Genomic DNA, 15499 nt, shown 5'->3' with positions numbered 1-15499 from the left:
GGTGGAAGATAAGAACCACTTGGTCCATCTAGTCTGTCCCTTTTTTAGGGGCATATTTCTCACAATCCACATCTCAGATGTAGATAGGATGTGATAAATACGACCAAATCTGCAATGCAGTAATTGAATACATTGCAGGGATGTATCAATTATACCATGCAGGGACAGAGCTTGCGGGAAAGCCTTTTGGTATGGGATGCTGGCAGCCAGGATCCCAGTGGTCAGCATACCGATGCCGGGAATCCGGGCGCCAGAATGCTGATGGGGGAAGGGGGGCGAACATAGTGAAGGCCCTTGCTGGCTCGCTGCAGGCACAGTGCGCTCGCCACAGGTTCTATTTCAACTCTATGGGCGAATAGCCAAGTCAGCATTCTGACTATCAGCATTTCTAGTGGTCGGGATTCCAGTGTCTGTATCCTGACCGCCGGGATCCTGATCGCCGGCAAGGTGACTACATCCCATGACAGCTCTGTCCCTGTGAATCGCCTACACACACTTCCCACAGTATGTTTTGCAAAATGTCTCCCCGTATCCACCCCCACTGCTGCTGCCTGTCTTCCCCCGGTCTCCTGCCACTGCAGCAAGCTGCTTCCTTTCCTGTCCATGTTAGTACTGACACGCGCCCCCCCCCCCCCACAACACTCCTGCCGACACTGCCTTCTGCCCCCACCAACGACAATGCCCCTCTGCTGCCGTTCTCTCTGTTCTACCATCCTTGCCGCTGCCCCAGCCCCTGGTGCAAAAAAAAAGAAATCTGATTAAACTTACTTGCACAGGGGGCTGAGCGATGGTCTCCTGTTACCGGCAGATCAGCTGAGGTGCAGGTAGTTGCCAGCCGTCACTGTACTGCATCTCAGCTGACAGCAGTCATCAGCTGATCCACTGGTCAGAGGAAGTCATCAAATGCTGGCCACGTTACAGGTGTTTGATTTGGGGAATTGGGGGTGGGGGGCTGCTTAATGTCCCCCCGCCCCTGGTACTTTGTCATAGTTCCCCCTAAGTAGTAAATTTGGGCAAATCGCATTTCCCATTACAAGAATAGGAAATGCGATCTGCTTACTAAATTAAAGGGCCTGGAGTAATTTTTCACAAAAAACTGACCAAAAGCTCTTTGATACTTTCAGGTGATACTAAAATAATGTGAAAAGGGTGTAAAAACGCCCCATTTCCCATTATTTTGCTAAAATAATGTTGATAAATATGTTTGTTAACCTTATAGTAACATCAAAACCTGTTTGATTCTTAGTTTTTTGTCCCAAGCATGTTTAAATTGCTCTACTGTCTTAGCCTCTACCACCTTTGCTGGGAGGCTATTCCACTTACCCACTACCCTTTCTGTGAAGTAATTTTTTTCCAAAAATTTCCCCTGAACCTCCCTCAGTGCATGTCCTTGTGTTCTAATACTTCTCTTCCCTTGAAGAATGTTTCCCTCCTGTACCTTGTAAAAACCCTTGATATATTTTAAAGTTTTTATCATGTTCCCCCTTTTCCTTCTCTGTTCCAAACTATACATATTCAGATCTTCTAGTCTTTCCTGGTAAATTCTGTGATTAGCCCATGTATATATTCTGATGTTAGTGACTTTCTACATTAAGTTTTTGATCAGGTATCAGAATTACAATTGATAGTAATATAAGTGCTTTATCATGAATGCATGTTTAGTCAGGTGCTTTTATCAAAAATCTGGGGGATGATTTCTCCAAGGCACAAAGCCCTATTACTAGGGTTGCCACCTCATGCAACATCGATTCCTGGTGATCCACCCCCCCAACCCCAGCCCCCCACCCCACCCCCCCCCGCGGCACCAAGCAATGTTCATGTAAATAAAAGGATGTACCATATTTATAAAATATTGTGCGTACAAACAATCTAAATGAAACAGTGTATCTATATAAATAGGAATATAATAGTCGCCACTCGGATAAATTACAGGCATTTGGTGCCTTAAAACTAGATTGTGTGAAGAGGGAAGAACCATGGAAGTGGAAGTGTTGCCCACAACCTAATCACTATCAGGCTTCAACAGGTGCAAACAAATGCACTACTAAAATGTGTCTGTTAATGATTAGAAAATATACATATATCTATATATAACTTGAGCCTCTATTTGTTTCATGCATGCTCATTCTATTATAAATATATGTGTGACATGCCTGTCAGATCTCGTTGCTCTTCTCACATGAGCCGGGCTGGCGTTACTTCACCACCGCAGCCCGGGGAAACGCTGAGGAAGATCTGCCGATGGCAGCGTCACAGCAGCTTCAGCTCAGTCTGCGATCCGCAGGCGCAGCCCGGGGGGAAACGCTCGTCACGGCAGCTTCGGCTCAGTCTGGGCTGAACACAGTCTCGCAAGATTTGATGTCATCATCTTGCGATACAGTCATTGTAGTTCACGAAGTTCCTCGGCTGCCAAGGAGCACTGCTGGTGCTCTCGGGGTCCCCTTATTCCTGGGGAATCCAGGAATCCGGGTGAAGGGAAAGGCCTCCTGGAGGGTTGCCACCAAATCCTGGAGAATCCAGAAAATCAGGGAGAGGTGGCAACCCTACCTATTACAGATGATAATGCAGGGGAAGCCTTCTAAAGTAATGTTTTATGATGCTGCGTTAGTTATCGCGATCTTAGGTAGATGAGATCAGATTAAAATCATGAATCTGCTTTTTAATGACTAATGGTTTTTTTTGTATAAATGTTATTTATTTGTAAACTTTGTATTCTGTAACACACTAGTGGAACTGAAAGGCCAAATCTGAGGTGCAGGTGTACACAGCTGTGTAGTTTGGTCTGGTGATGTGGAAAGTACCTCTTGGCTGCCATAGCCCTATTGTTTATAGGTGATTTAAAACAAATGTCTGTGATCAGGGACCTTTTAATACTGTACATAGGACCCTTAAACTGGTAATTTACTAGGGCCAAATGATTATGTATTGAAGCATCAGATAGAAAATAGGCCCAACTTGTCCTTCCCAAAAAATCAGTCTGCAGCAAGCATAGGCCAATGAACCCAGTACCATAGGCCCATCAAAATACACTCAGCTCTACACCCATGAACCCATTAGGGACTAAGAAGTCCTGATGTGTGCTGCAATCATTAATACGCGTTCTAAAAGGACCACAAATCTATGAGGATTAACTTGTTAAACATAGCGCTGGGTCAATGCTATGCAAGTATTCAGACATTTTTACTGTTAATTTGGCCACTGGGTGGCAGTATTTTGGTTCAGTGTACTGTATGGATGACACTGCTAGTTTGGCAAGCCCTGTGGCACATTAGTTAATAATGGTATAGGATTTATCAATAGCAAGGGTTTCCAATGACAGTCCTCAAGGTACAAAACAGTTTAGGTGTTAAGGATAGACATACTTGAGCACAGGTGGCTTAATTAATAATTAGTAAGCATCTGTGCTCAAGCAAGGCTATCACTAAAACCTGTGCTGTATGCCTTTGACATTGAGGTTGGGAAACCCAGACCTATAGGAAGGGCCATTTTAACACCATTGTAGGTTCTGGGCAAAGCAATGCACTGGGGTCTCTACCCACACATTCACGGGAATATATATTAAAAAAACTTACCACTCCTGTGGTCCACACCTTATCTCCACATGCTTCCATACAGTGAATAGCTGTCAGCACTGTGATAGCTCCAGCCATCCACCAATCGGCAAGTTGACAGCCATTGACTGTCCGGCTGCAGGCTGGGAGTCAGGTAGAGAAAGCTGCCTGGCCGCTGTGATTGCGTGTCATTTACAATCGGAGCAGCTGGACAGCATTCTCTACCTGCCTCCCAATAGAAGCTCTGGAGGCACCAGCCCGCCCCTACTCAAAGGCCCCTTAAATAGTGGGGCCCTTGGGCAGCTACCCAGTGTGCCTGTGTGCGTTAAGATGTCCCTGTCTATAGTATGTTATATGTTGTATTCAGGCTTTAACCAAAGGTAATTAGCAGCTTAAAAGGATTTTCACTTTAAATATGAATTGTATTCTGGTGGGGAAGGAACCCCCATTATTTGCAATATTTATCAGAGTCCCGACACTTATGTCACCAGTAAAAATATTACTGAGTAATTAGCAGGACAAAGGGTTTCCAATGTATCTATTATAACTGGTATCAGAGAGTAACTGATCTATGATGATTTCATCCCTACAGCAGAGCTAGCTTTGGAACAGTGAAAGCCGAGAGTAGCTTTGTAAGTATACATAACACATAACATGGCCAGCGGCACATTACTACTGGGCTGGGCATCCCTACATGACACTTGTTACAACATGACATAATCACTTGTCATGGTCATATTAACTTTCTATTGTATATTAACTACTTGTGCCGCTTACAGGTGATAAGCAGGTATTGAGAACACATGCAGCAATCATATCTAGAGAAGGGTAGTAGTCATTCAGTCGACACTGACATAGGGGCATATTCAATTGTACGCGCAATTTTGTTTGCAAAAAATTTTGCAAACCTAGCGACCAATTTTTAATTACTGTGGGTATGTGCACACTCCCGATATTTAATTTTGGTCACAAAACTTTTTGGGGATAGAAGGCCACGGAACACCCAGACACTCACCGATTTGTCTGCCGTGTCCAGCTGTTGCATGCTGCACACTGCCAACAGTGACTGGGACACACCTGACTGACACAGACTGACGGGCTCACACACATCGGGGGTCACACACTAACAGGGGGTCACACATACACTAGGGATCTTACACACACACTAGCAGGGGGCCTCACACACACTAACAGGGGGTCACACATACACTAGGGATCTCACACACACTAACAGGGGGTCACACATACACAAGGATCTCACACACTCACTAGCAGGGGGCCTCACACACACTAACAGGGGGTCACACATACACTAAGGATCTTGCACACACTAACAGGGGGTCACACATACACTAGGGATCTCACACACACACTAGCAGGGGGCCTCACACACACTAACAGGGGGTCACACATACACTAGGGATCTCACACACACTAACAGGGGGTCACACATACACTAGGGATCTCACACACTCACTAGCAGGGGGCCTCACACACACTAACAGGGGGTCACACATACACAAGGATCTCACACACTCACTAGCAGGGGGCCTCACACACACTAACAGGGGGTCACACATACACTAGGGATCTTACACACACTAACAGGGGGTCACACATACACTAGGGATCTCACACACTCACTAGCAGGGGGCCTCACACACACTAACAGGGGGTCACACATACACTAGGGATCTCACACACACTAACAGGGGGTCACACATACACTAGGGATCTCACACACTCACTAGCAGGGGGCCTCACACACACTAACAGGGGGTCACACATACACTAGGGATCTTACACACACTAACAGGGGGTCACACATACACTAGGGATCTTACACACACTAACAGGGGGTCACACATACACTAGGGATGTCACACACACACACCGGTGGTCTCACACACACTAACAGGGGGTCACACATACACTAGGGATCTCACACACACTAACAGGGGGTCACACATACACTAGGGATCTCACACACACACACACACACACACACACACACACACACACACACACACACACACTAGCAAGGGGCCTCACACACACTAACAGGGGGTCAAACATACACTAGGGATCTTACACACACTAACAGGGGGTCACACATACACTAGGGATCTTACACACACTAACAGGGGGTCACACATACACTAGGGATGTCACACACACACACCGGTGGTCTCACACACACTGACAGGGATCTCACACATGCTGCAGAAGTTGAGAGGAAGACTTCCAGGATGTCGGGGAAGCGGAGCGGGAGGAGGACTGCACTGCCAGAACATAAATATGGACTAATTAAGCTAATTAAGCCAAATAGTTAGTCACTGAGGGTGGGGGTGGGTGTGTCCAAAGGGTTCTAACAATTAAGATTTAAGTAAAAGTTGGACTTGCTCTCGGGCTTGCAACAAAAGTGCAGCAGAAATTTCTGAATATGCCCAATAATGTCAGCATTGCTAGAATGTTGGCATTGTTAACATCAACAGCAAGAATGTCAGAGCATGAATTTAGGGTTAGGGTTAATCTACAAATAGGCTTAGACTGCAATTAGGGTTAGGCTGCAATTAGGGTTAGAGTTATCATAGGGTTAGACTGTAATTAGGGTTAGGGTTAATGTTATATTGGGTTAAGGTTAGAGTTAGGTTTAGCTTATGCCTGGAATCAGAATGCCGACATAACATACCACACCCTAGTGAAGTGCTACTGTGCAGCAATGTGCATACATAACAAGATCAGATCTAAATGCAGAATAAACTGTACAAGAGAAGTTATACTATGCAGTTGTTCATACATACATACATACATACATACACATACATACATACATACATACATACATACATACATACATACATACATAATAAGAACAAGATACTCAGAAAGTAATTCACTGTACAGGGAAATGGACATGGGGCCTAAGTCATGTTTGTGGCAATGGCTGATGTTCACACAACGGAGCGATTATAAGGCAATTGCAATGTACATGGGTCAAGCTGCCTCTGCAATCTCACTTGCAATGAGGATTTCATGGAGCAGTGATTGATAGATAGTGACCTTTTGGAGGTGTTAATGGAGAGTCGTTGGAAAAACGCAGGCGTGTCATGGCTATTTTCGAGGCATGTACCTGCTGCCAGCTGTGAGCTCGTACGTGCAAAATGATGGCGCCTGCGCCGCTACTGCTGTGCGCAGTCTGCACAGCCAGAGGCCTACCCTTCAACTTGATGTTCCTCGCATTTGCCTATAGGCTACCAATGTGTACGCAACTGCGAATGAGTTTGCGATGGCTCCGTTACGGAATCTCTTTCCATTTCTGGCCGGCAGCTTCAGAGTGGCATTTCCATAGTGTAGAAAATCGCAATTGCAACTGCATCTGTGTACAAACATGAATTAGGTCCGTGGCACAGTGATGCTATCTTTATTCCCAGAATAAGATAAAGTACTCAGAAGGGCACACTGCCTACAGGCAGTGTCAGACTGGGGCATGTAGGGCCCACCGGGGGGAATAAAGTGGTAGGGGCCCATGTTTAGGGGTGTGGCCAGTCTCTAGCGGGGGTGTGCCCAGCCGCCATATTGGTTTGCCTAACTATTTTGCAAGTGTTGGTCCCCTAGATAAATACACTGCTCAAAAAAATAAAGGGAACACTAAAATAAATAACACATCCTAGATCTGAATGAATGAAATATTCTTATTAAATACTTTGTTCTTTACATAGTTGAATGTGCTGACAACAAAATCACACAAAAATTATCAATGGAAATCAAATTTATTAACCCCTGGAGGTCTGGATTAGGAGTCACACTCAAAATTAAAGTGGGAAAACACACTACAGGCTGATCCAACTTTAATGTAATGTCTTTAAAACAAGTCAAAATGAGGCTCAGTAGTGTGTGTGGCCTCCACGTGCCTGTATGACCTCCCTACAACGCATGGGCATGCTCCTGATGAGGTGGCGGATGGTCTCCTGAGGGATCTCCTCCCAGACCTGGACTAAAGCATCCGCCAACTCCTGGACAGTCTGTGGTGCAACGTGGCATTGGTGGATGGAGCGAGACATGATGTCCCAGATGTGCTCAATTGAATACAGGTCTGGGGAACGGGCGGGCCAGTCCATAGCATCAATGCCTTCGTCTTGCAGGAACTGCTGACACACTCCAGCCACATGAGGTCTAGCATTGTCTTGCATTAGGAGGAACCCAGGGCCAACCGCACCAGCATATGGTCTCACAAGGGGTCTGAGGATCTCATCTCGGTACCTAATGGCAGTTAGGCTACCTCTGGCGAGCACATGGAGGGCTGTGCGGCCCCCCAAAGAAATGCCACCCCACACCATTACACACCCACTGCCAAACCGGTCATGCTGGAGCATGTTGCGGGCAGCAGAACGTTCTCCTTGGCATCTCCAGACTCTGTCACGTCTGTCACGTGCTCAGTGAGAACCTGCTTTCATCTGTGAAGAGCACAGGGCGCCAGTGGCGAATTTGCCAATCTTGGTGTTCTCTGGCAAATGCCAAACGTTCTGCACGGTGTTGGGCTGTAAGTACAACCCCCACCTGTGGACGTCGGGCCCTCATACCACCCTCATGGAGTCTGTTTCTGATCGTTTGAGTAGACACATGCACATTTGTGGCTTGCTGGAGGTAATTTTGCAGGGCTCTGGCAGTGCTCCTCCTGTTCCTCCTTGCACAAAGGCGGAGGTAGCGGTCCTGCTGCTGGGTTGTTGCCCTCCTACGGCCTCCTCCACGTCTCCTGATGTACTGGCCTGTCTCCTGGTAGGACCTCCATGCTCTGGACACTACGCTGACAGACACAGCAAACCTTCTTGCCACAGCTCGCATTGATGTGCCATCCTAGATGAGCTGCACTACCTGAGCCACATGTGTGGGTTGTAGACTCCGTCTCATGCTACCACTAGAGTGAAAGCACCGCCAGCTTTCAAAAGTGACCAAAACATCAGCCAGAAAGCATAGGAGCTGAGAAGTGGTCTGTGGTCTCCACCTGCTGAACAACTCCTTTATTGGGGGTGTCTTGCTAATTGCCTATAATTTCCACCTGTTGTCTATTCCATTTGCAGAACAGCATGTGAAATTGATTGTCAATCAGTGTTGCTTCCTAAGTGGACAGTTTGATTTCACAGAAGTGTGATTGACTTGGAGTTACATTGTGTTGTTTAAGTGTTCCCTTTATTTTGTTGAGCAGTGTATATGCAGTAAATACTTTAGTGCATGAAAAATAATGTACTAGATTAGTAACAGCACAGTCTGGAACCTGATTCCCTAGAGGAGGGAGTGGGGCCCCAGGTAGTAGGGCCCACCGGTGGTTTCCCCTGTACCACTATGGGCTAGTCCAACCCTGCCTACAGGAGAAGAGGTGTTAAGGTGCATACACACTGGGCATTTTTCCCCCCTGCCCAGCGTTGTCAGTGGGGGTGAGTGGCTTTCCATAGGAGGACGTTATGGAAAGCCGCTCACCCCGCCGTTCATCTAATGGTAATACCAGCAGATGAACAGAGGCCGCCGGCGATGAAGCGGGAGCGCGCATCAGCGCTCACCGCTTGTGCATACACACTGGGCGGCTTTGAGCTAAAAGCAGCTCAACACACCAAAAGTGACCTACTTTCAGCTCAAAATCGACCAGTGTGTATGGGCCTTTATAGTGTGCTGAAGACTTAAGTACAACGTGATGTCATTCCTGCACGCTCACAGAATTTCATTGCACGCTCACTGGAACATTCAAGTCCTAAAGCTACTAAATTCTATTTAATGTTTGGAAGTGTTTTTTTACACCAGCTGCCCTGCAGGTCATTCCATCTATCTATTGTAGCAACGAGAGAAATGTTCAAAGCTGTTTGCTCAATATTCACCTTATTCTGTAAATTTCCCCAACACATCTTGGCCTTAAGTGTTCCGTACAGAATTACCCCTCTCATTTCTGTTCGGGATAAAATACCTAAGGGCTGATTTAACAAGATCTTCAGTTTTGGTTCCAAGTTTAATTTCCTATTGCCGCATATTGTGGCAATAATAGATGTTTTATCGGCAGCAGTATGCCAAAATCTCTTACTAAGGGGTATTTATCAAAGCATGGAGAGAAATAAAGTGGAGAGAGATAGAGCACTAACCAATCAGCTTCTCACGCTCATGCTGCAGGCTGTGTTTGAAAAATGACAGCTATGAGCTGATTGGATAGTGCTTTATCTCTCTCTACTTTATCGCTCCCCTCAAAGAGCTCATCCCAGCTAAGGCTACAAAGCAAAGTGGTCGCTTACTTGGTCACTCTGCTTCCAGAATCAGACCTGACTGAAAAACATCGCACAAATGTAGACGCATAGGCTATAATGGGCTGACGCCACCTAAAGATGGTGTCGGTTAATAGGCCATAATATGAAAAGTTAAGCAGTCCCCACAAAATGATCACAGCCCAATGTGGAATTTACATGACACAACAGAAAGACTGTATCACAGGACCAGGGGGGTCATTCCGAGTTGTTAACTCGCAAGCTGCTTTTAGCAGCTTTGCACACGCTAAGCAGCCGCCTACTGGGAGTGAATCTTAGCTTATCAAAATTGCGAACGAAAGATTAGCAGAATTGCGAATAGACACTTCTTAGCAGTTTCCGAGTAGCTCCACACTTACTCGGCATCTGCGATCAGTTCAGTGCTTGTCGTTCCTGGTTTGACGTCACAAACACATCCAGCGTTCGCCCAGACACTCCTCCGTTTCTCCAGCCACTCCCGTGTTTTTCCCAGAAACGGTAGCGTTTTTTCGCACACACCCATAAAACGGCCAGTTTCCGCCCAGAAACACCCACTTCCTGTCAATCACATTACGATCACCAGAACGAAGAAAAAACCTTGTAATGCCGTGAGTAAAATTCCTAACTGCATAGCTAATTTACTTGGCGCAGTCGCACTGCGGACATTGCGCATGCGCATTAGCGACTAATCGCTCCGTTGCGAGAAAAAAATAACGAGCGAACAACTCGGAATGACCCCCCTTGTCACCTCAGCGAAACAGTTTGTCTCTAAAATCTGATCTGCACAAACTGTTGTAACAATTCTCTGTCTGTATAAGCTTTCTGCAACTTAATTAGACAACAGTCATGCTGCTTTCAGATCGCAAATGCCGGATCCTACCCGGTAAGAGAAACGTGTCCTTACCGGGTGGGATCCGGCATTTGCTCTCCTCTGCTGGCTTTCCGACCTGGCAATTTACCGGGTCGGTTGCCATAGCAGCGGGGGGCGCAGCAGCAGCAGGGTCGGGGGTGGAGGCGGCGCTGGGAGATGAGCTCATCTCCTGCGCCGCCTCTCCCTATGCTGTGAATTGGAGCCGTGTCGCATCGAAACGGCTTCCATTCACACTGCACCTGACCCGGTATTCAACCCGGTAATAACCCTTTTTTTTAACCGGGTTGAATTACCGGGTCAGGCGACCCGCTAATTCGGCAAAGCTGCTTTCACATCGCACACTGACTCGTTTCGACACGGCAATATGCCGTGTCGAAACCGGGTTATTTGTGCGATGTGAAAGGGGTATAACTGTACAGTGATCCCTCCCTGCCTTTCTTCTGTAATGCTGCTTTCAGATCGCAAATGCCGGATCCCACCCGGTAAGAGAAACGTGTCCTTACCGGGTGGGATCCGGCATTTGCGCTCCTTTGCTGGCTTTCCAACCCGGCAATATACCGGGTCGGTTGCCATAGCAGCGGGGGGCGCAGCAGGGGCGGGGGTGGAGGCGGCGCTGGGAGATCAGCTCATCTCCTGCGCCGCCTCTCCCTATGCTGTGAATGGGAGCCCTGTCGCATCGGAACGGCTCCCATTCACACTGCACCTGACCCGGTATTCAACCCGGTAATAACCCTTCTTTTTTACCGGGTTGAATTACCGGGTCAGGCGACCCGCTAATTCACCAAAGGAGCTTTCACATCGCACACTGACCCGTTTCGACACGGCAATATGCCGTGTCGAACTGGGTTATTTGTGCGATGTGAAAGGGGTATAAGTTGCACTGTGTTTTACGCCTTGTTAAACAGACCTGCTTGGTTACCTTATTGTGTCCTGCATTGAATGTCTGAACAATGACAAGTTCATTCAACTGCAGTTCTAGAGCTGAAGAACATTCTAGAATTTGCCATTCCAGAAGATATACTGTAGTTTGCTTTGCATATTCTGAGGTTTGTGATTAAATAACTTCTCCCTTTCCAAAATTAGCTTGTAATCAGACAAATGATGTTGAAGGCAAAGATTGTGTCAATTTTGTGGACATCTGAACCTCGCCTCTTCCCTATCAGTTTGTGCGTGTGTGCGTGTGTGCGCGTGTGCGCGTGTGTGTGTGTGTGTGCGTGCGCGCGCGCGTGTGTTGTATTTTTTTAAACTTTTTTTTGCTATAATTATAACACAGATAAAAAAACACTGGCTCGTGCCAAAACGTGACAATACTTCCTGACTCATAAATTAAAGTCTGCAAGTGCGCAATAACACAATAGATTGTGTCCTACTGTAGCTCTCACAGCAGCAAATACTGGTTTATAAACTATACACAACTTTTTGTTCTCCAGCATGTGTGAAACTATAAATCCCAGCATGCCCTATCTGCAAAAGGACAGGGACTTGTGACTCCATGGCAACTGTAGACCTACAGATTATGTAAACTTGCACTTTATACAGGAAGAAATAGGGAAATCAGCTGTATCCTTAAAAAAGTTTGTAAAGAAAATATTAGCGTAATGGTGTAATATGGTTATTGAGGGACTTCTGCCTTTATTAGAGAAGACCCCTGCCAGAAAAGGGATGGCTACAACAACTTACTAATAACTTTATTATGTAACAAGAGGAATTGCTGCTTATACCTGCATTTCTGGCCTTCCCTGATAAATACAACTCTAATTTTGACAATCCTAGAGGTTGGGGTGACAGTATGTAATTGATGGTAACAATCACTGGGGCAGATCTATTAAGCCTGGAGAAGAGATAAAGAAGTGATAAAGCAGTGATAAGTGCAAGGTGATAACGCACCAGCCAGTCAGCTGAGTCCTAACTGTCATTTTCTAAATCCGTAATGACTGGCTGGTGTGTTATCACCTTGCACTTATCACTGCTTTATCACTTCTTTATCCCTTCTCCAGGTTAATACATCTGCCCCATGTCCTGACCTACACAGTATGGGAACTCCTGTGGGAGCAATGCGACACCTATCAATGCAATTTACATGCTGGACAGGCAGATCTTGTGTTCTTATACAGAGACCTGTATAAATTACAGTGTCAGACAATGACAAGTTTCCTCTATTGATCGATGAGGGTCATTCAGCCTTGCCATTTTTTGTCATTAATTAACAGGGGAAGTGACACCATGTATAAGAAAGTAGTCATTGATTTACTATTGTGTATTTGTGTGTATATATATATATATATATATATGAGAGAGAGAGAGAGAGAGAGAGAGAGAGAGAGATTTATAGATTGACAAACATATCCACTCATTTACGTAGGACAGGTATAGAATTGAATTTAAAATATGTAAGTAGACAACTAGCATATAAATGTCCATGATTCATATACTAGAAAAACATATATATAAAATATATATTGTCTATCTTTTATGTATATATATAATATATATATATCTGTTTATCATAGATATCCATATATATATATATATATATATATATATCTATCTATCTATCAGATATCTCTATCTATTATCTATCTATCTATCTATCTATCTATCTATCTATCTATCTATCTATCTATCGACATTAATCCACTGCATTCCTAGATCTGGGGTGCAATTTGGTATGTAATTACCAGGGGCGGATTGGGAACAAAAAGCGGCCCTGGAAAAATTTGTACCAGTGGCCCCACATGGGCAGCACCAGAGGTGTAAGGTCTAGCCATGGGCCATGGCAGCAGCACCTTCCCCCAAGACTTTCCAGATAGTGGGCATGTCCAGCATCAAGGGGGAAGTTAAAAGGAAATTAAATTAAATAATATGAGCACATTATATGATACACCTTTAGAATTTAGGAAACTATATAATTCTTTAGAAAGATATATTTTCTTGCTTATTACACCAACTGTATCCCAATCACTATTCACTCAATCTTATATGTCAGCCAAGCAGGCAGACAGAGCATACACTAGATCATCTGCAATCACAGGCTAAGTGGCAAAGTCATTTTCATATATGCAAATTATTTTGCATCTTATTCATTATGTCTATATATAGGACCACATGTCCTCAAACAAAACAGGCCCCACTGGTGCGCCGGCCCACCGGGAATCTTCCCTGTGGACCCTATGCCCAATCCGCCTCTGGTAATTACATTGTTTAATAAAAATCACAGAGGATCTGCACTCACCATAATACAAAATGGGGTTTAGTTCATGCATTATATACATGCTACACACACAGTAAATATATATATGTATATATATATGTATATAATTATTTTTTATTTCATTTTCTTTTTTAGTTTTATTTGTTTTCTATATATGTAACACATACTGTACTACTGTAATGTTAAACCCTGCTCCTGGCACCCTCCTCACCCCAGAATCACAGATATGAACCTGCCAAGTTACACACTGCTTCAGAACTTCTGCGGCAGGATGAAGCAGGGGTGAATGAATGAACTCTGGAGCCAGCTGCGAGGAGCAGCACAGAGAAGATGACACTGGGTACTACTTAGTGGCCCCAGTCACTATCACACTACTTACCCTATCTTGATATAGACAATCCCCAGACTGAGAAAGATATGAAAGATCCAACGTCTCGTCTTCCTGTTCATATTCCTTGATTACAGGGAGTTCCACAAGTGATCAGTGCTGACAGTCTGGGGGAGTTCTGTTGTTCCAGACAAGGGGTGCTCCAGGTCAAAGTACCACAGGCAGCAGCACAGCAAACCAAACCCCCTTTTTGGTGATGGGATCAGGCAGTGAGTGTTTGTAAATCCCAAGGGAAGAGAGCCAGTGTCCAGTCCCAGAGCAGCCCACCCCCCCTCTCCTCTGCCTCCTTGCTGAGGGGTGCAGGGGATTTGTATGCGGGTCACACGTGGAGTAGAGTGCACATTAGAGATCACACCTCACCATCACCCCCTTTGGAGTGTCTCTTTTCTCGCCGGGGCGTGGATTTGGTGTGGGAAAATAAAAGAAGAAAAATAACTTGGAGAAGCTGCAAAGAGAGGGGGGAATAATAATTCTGCAGGACATTCACCTGTTCCCTGATCCAAACGATCTGCAGCAGCATCTGGGAGCTGGGATAGTGACAGCAGTCATGGTGATCAGCCAGAAGTCTCTTCATGTGATAGTCAACAGGTAGACAGCTTGGCCAGTGTCTCAGGAATACCTGCAGCAAGGACACTGGGATCTTGTTTCATTGTGCACATTCCTCTTGTGTTGTGAATGTGAGCCAGTGCTGTCTGTCAGGGAGGGATGCAGCTGGGTGTGTGGGATGTATTGGTGTTCCTCTACTGTAGTAGGGACAGAGCTGCAGGGGGCTGGTTATATCTCTTTACCACTCATATCACTGCCCCTCCCTCTTTAAAAGTTCTCTGCTGCTTTAGCTTATGATAAGTTGTTGTTTTTTTAATTGCTCCGGTATCTTCCTCTCAGAGCAATGCCAGGGATATAAGGTTGCCCTGGGGGATTCTGTATGTAACCCCCCTTTCCTGAGTCAGTGACAAGCTAGCAGATGAAGACAGCCTCTGCCTGCCACCCTTCGCTATTTAGATCTTATCAAAATTTATTAAAGAGAAGCTAGACAGCACCCACAAAGAAATAGACCATTGTTGTCTGAAACAGATGCCCTCCTCACTTGGTTCTGATTGATTGACTTAAAGAGAAAGGAGAGGGAGGAGAACTCCAAACTGAAGTCCTACTTCTGGCACAGCTACTGTAGTCACTGCACCTGAGCCTGGTGACAGGGAAACTCTAGATCTGTAT

General features: G+C 45.6%; 1 protein-coding gene across 1 annotated transcript in view; it reads right to left on the bottom strand.

Annotated features, from left to right (window-relative positions):
• LOC134958271 (protein Wnt-7a) overlaps positions 1 to 15275 on the bottom strand; it is a 138338-nt gene extending 123063 nt beyond the window's left edge. Inside the window, exon 1 of the mRNA XM_063940751.1 lies at positions 14276 to 15275. Coding sequence (XP_063796821.1) covers positions 14276 to 14346 — 71 coding nt within the window. The 5' untranslated portion in view covers positions 14347 to 15275. The remainder of the gene's footprint in view (positions 1 to 14275) is intronic.
• Positions 15276 to 15499: the final 224 nt, after the last annotated feature.

This window comes from Pseudophryne corroboree, chromosome 9 (genome assembly GCF_028390025.1).
Source record: "Pseudophryne corroboree isolate aPseCor3 chromosome 9, aPseCor3.hap2, whole genome shotgun sequence".
NCBI lineage: Eukaryota > Metazoa > Chordata > Amphibia > Anura > Myobatrachidae > Pseudophryne > Pseudophryne corroboree.
Note: the sequence above shows the minus strand (reverse complement) of the source record. Positions and strands in the feature narration are given on the sequence as shown.